Consider the following 2995-nt stretch of genomic DNA (forward strand, 5'->3'; position numbering starts at 1 on the left):
AGCTCATCGCTCAGCAGGCAGATGGACTGACCAGCACATGCTCTCGGCCAGAGGACCTTCACAAATCACAGTATTTTTCTTCTCAAACTTTTCAGGCACCCGGCCACGGCCAGGGCATCAACTACAGTGTGATCAAGCTTAGTAATATAAACACTCCCATGCTCTACATGGTCTTACAAACAACTCAACAAGAAACAAGGCAAATGATCACTTATCTATTGCGCACTGCAAATAAAACCACAGACAAGACAAATGATCACTTAGCTCGAAGATTAACTAAATTCTTGAAATAAACTTGTTTGTGATTGTACCAACCATAACCAGTACAACATAAGTTCAAGATCTAGCATACTTTCTGCAAGTAAGCCAGGCCACAAGCACAAACAACACTAATAGCTAGAAGGATAACTAGCAACTGAAAGTCTACAGGAAAGCTAGGGGCTCCCCTCTGTTTCAGAATTCAGGGTTCCAACCTTCAGCAAAATGAAAAGCAGTATAGTTCATCACCAACACTACCAAAAAAGTCTGAAGCCCCCACAAGTTTCACAATGTACCTTCAGCACATCCAACCACACTTGTCACTGAACCCTCTCAGGGGCCTACTTGCTGATCAATGCCGTAATCGATGCTCAGCTCCCTCATCGGTGGGATAGTATCCATGGCAAAAACCATCAGGTGAGGGCATGATTCATTTTCATTGCCACGGAGAACATACTGGACGAAGACATTGGGAGTGGTGCTGTGGCTAATGTAGCTAGCGAAATTCCTCCTTCGAGACACATCGAGTACATAGCTTGGCTCTCTGAAATGGTGGAACTGGGATAAGTTGTCGTCCAGAAGCGCATCAGAGGCGTCTCCCCACTCTCTCCATCTCTTGGGCAACCTCTTTGGATCGATGAAGCTGGCGTCATCCATGGCCACATCGCTGGGCACCACATCTCCACTGTACTCGCATACAAAAGCACCAGGCTGTATCAAGTCCAGTGTCCTGACACCCCACTCCGTCTCCTTGGACCGGAAAACCTCCAACCGGTGCTTCATTCCTCGCTGGGTCAACCGGTTCAAGCAACTCATGGTGCAGTCACAGAGATCACCACATTCATACACTATTGGCCTTCCCCTGACAAGGGTGCCATCCTCATTGTACACGGGGCCTCCACCGTTCTTCCTCACGCAGCTGCAGCTGGATCCACATGTTGTGTTACAATGACAGCCCTTGTGCCTCTTCACCGGCGAGAACTCCAGGGACAATGGCAATTCAGGGTGTGCAATGTAGTCAAAGTCAAGAAGAGAACTCTCTTGGTCCACATTGTTGCATACGGCGACAGGGAAGGCCTCCTTGCCATTTGATAGGTCCAGTGAGATGTAGCCTGGTGGGAGGACTTTGCTGTCGACCATGTCCTTGAGCTCCTTGGCCAAACACCAGTTCTTGCTGCCGAGTTCCTCCTGGTCAGGGAGGCGCAGGAGCTTGTACTTGCAGACATCGCGGCCAGATTTGCCGGGACCAAAGGTGGAGCTGACGACCCTGTAGAGGCCGTCGTAGACATAGACCTTGCGGCTGGAGCTGGAGTCGCAGGCGTGGCAGCGGATGACGCGCACCTCGACGCCGTAATGGTAGCTATAGTGGAGCGCGAGGTTGCCGCGCTGGAGCGTCTGGTCGGCGTGGTGCTCGACGCGGTTGCGCTGGCGGCCGCCGCTGCCGGTGTAGACGAGGACGTCGCCGCTGTCCTCGTCGTCGAGGTAGCCGCCGGAGGAGACGATGCTGGTGGCGACGGGGTGGCCCTCGTTGACGAGGCTGGCGGGGATGTAGCATATGCCGGCCTGCGGGGTGCAGTGGAGGCCGACGACGCAGAGCTCGGCGCGGTAGGCGAAGGCGTCCCCGACCTGGACGCCGGGGATGGGGCCGACGATGCGCACGTTGCGGTAGAGCCAGAGGCCGAGGGAGAGCATCTTGCTGGAGGCGCGCAGGTCGGAGCGGTTGCGGGCGCCGTCGTAGTTGTCCTGGCGGTGGTAGATTCCGCGGAGCGCCTCGAAGGTGAGGCGCGCGTGGCGGACGATGGAGCGGAAGTGGGCGTGGTCTTGAGGCGTGAAGGAGGTGACGCGCACCATCTCACCGGCGCGGCTGCGTTTCTTGGTGGCAGAGGAAGAGGTGGCGGTGGCGGCGGCGTCGGAGGGCAGGGGAATGGATACCTGGAGGTTGGCATGGTCTTGGGGATTGGGCGCGGTGAGGCGGAGATTGGCGGAGACGGCGTCGAGTTGGAGCTGTGAGTGGCGGAGTTGGAGGGCGGAGTCCGGGTGGTCGTCTGGGGAGGGCTCGAGCTCCCGGCGGTAGATATCGTAGAGCTCGGGGGTGAGAGCGGTGGGAGCGTCGGGTTCGGGCTTGGGGATGAGAGCAGTGTGGGTGGTGGGGGTGGGGGACGGGGGCGCATCGGGGTCGGGCTTGGGGGTGAGGAGGATCTGCGGGGGCGGCGGCGGCGGCGACTCCATTGGTGTCTCTCTCTTCTCCCGACCCCTCTGCCTCTGCCTCTGCCTCTGGTATGCAACGCCGAATCGCTGCTCTCTGTCTCTGCCAGACCCCGCTCTCCCCACTCGGAACTCGGAAGTAGGAACGGTGGCACCGCTTTACTCGAGGCATTTACTCTCAAGATTTTGTTACTAATTTCCTTTCGTTTTTTACAGAGTATGGTTGGGATTATCTTTTTTACAGAGTATGGTTGGGAGTACCTTTTTTTTTGCAGACGTATGGTTGGGAGTATCTTTTCGATTTTGCTACTCTCCAATCCTTTTAATTAATCTAAATTTAGTATAAAATTATATTAAATTTTTAGTCAATTAAAAAGGATCGGAGAGAGTAATTTATCCTGGATCGAGATTTTCAATACCCATGATAAAGGTGGAACCATTCACAACTAAACACTCGTAGTATTTGTTGTCCATGTTTCAACACACATCTCCCTACCATTATAAAATTCACGATTAAGAACAAATAACCTAA

General features: G+C 54.2%; 1 protein-coding gene across 1 annotated transcript; it reads right to left on the minus strand.

The window, feature by feature from the left end:
* Window positions 1–289: 289 nt before the first annotated feature.
* On the minus strand, window positions 290–2487 carry LOC124651390 (histone-lysine N-methyltransferase family member SUVH9-like). Its single transcript, XM_047190485.1, has one exon. It carries the CDS (start codon window positions 2485–2487, stop codon window positions 592–594), a length of 1896 nt encoding a protein of 631 aa, XP_047046441.1. The 3' UTR covers window positions 290–591.
* Window positions 2488–2995: the final 508 nt, after the last annotated feature.

Source organism: Lolium rigidum, chromosome 1 (assembly GCF_022539505.1).
Source record: "Lolium rigidum isolate FL_2022 chromosome 1, APGP_CSIRO_Lrig_0.1, whole genome shotgun sequence".
In the NCBI taxonomy this organism is placed as follows: Eukaryota; Viridiplantae; Streptophyta; class Magnoliopsida; order Poales; family Poaceae; genus Lolium; species Lolium rigidum.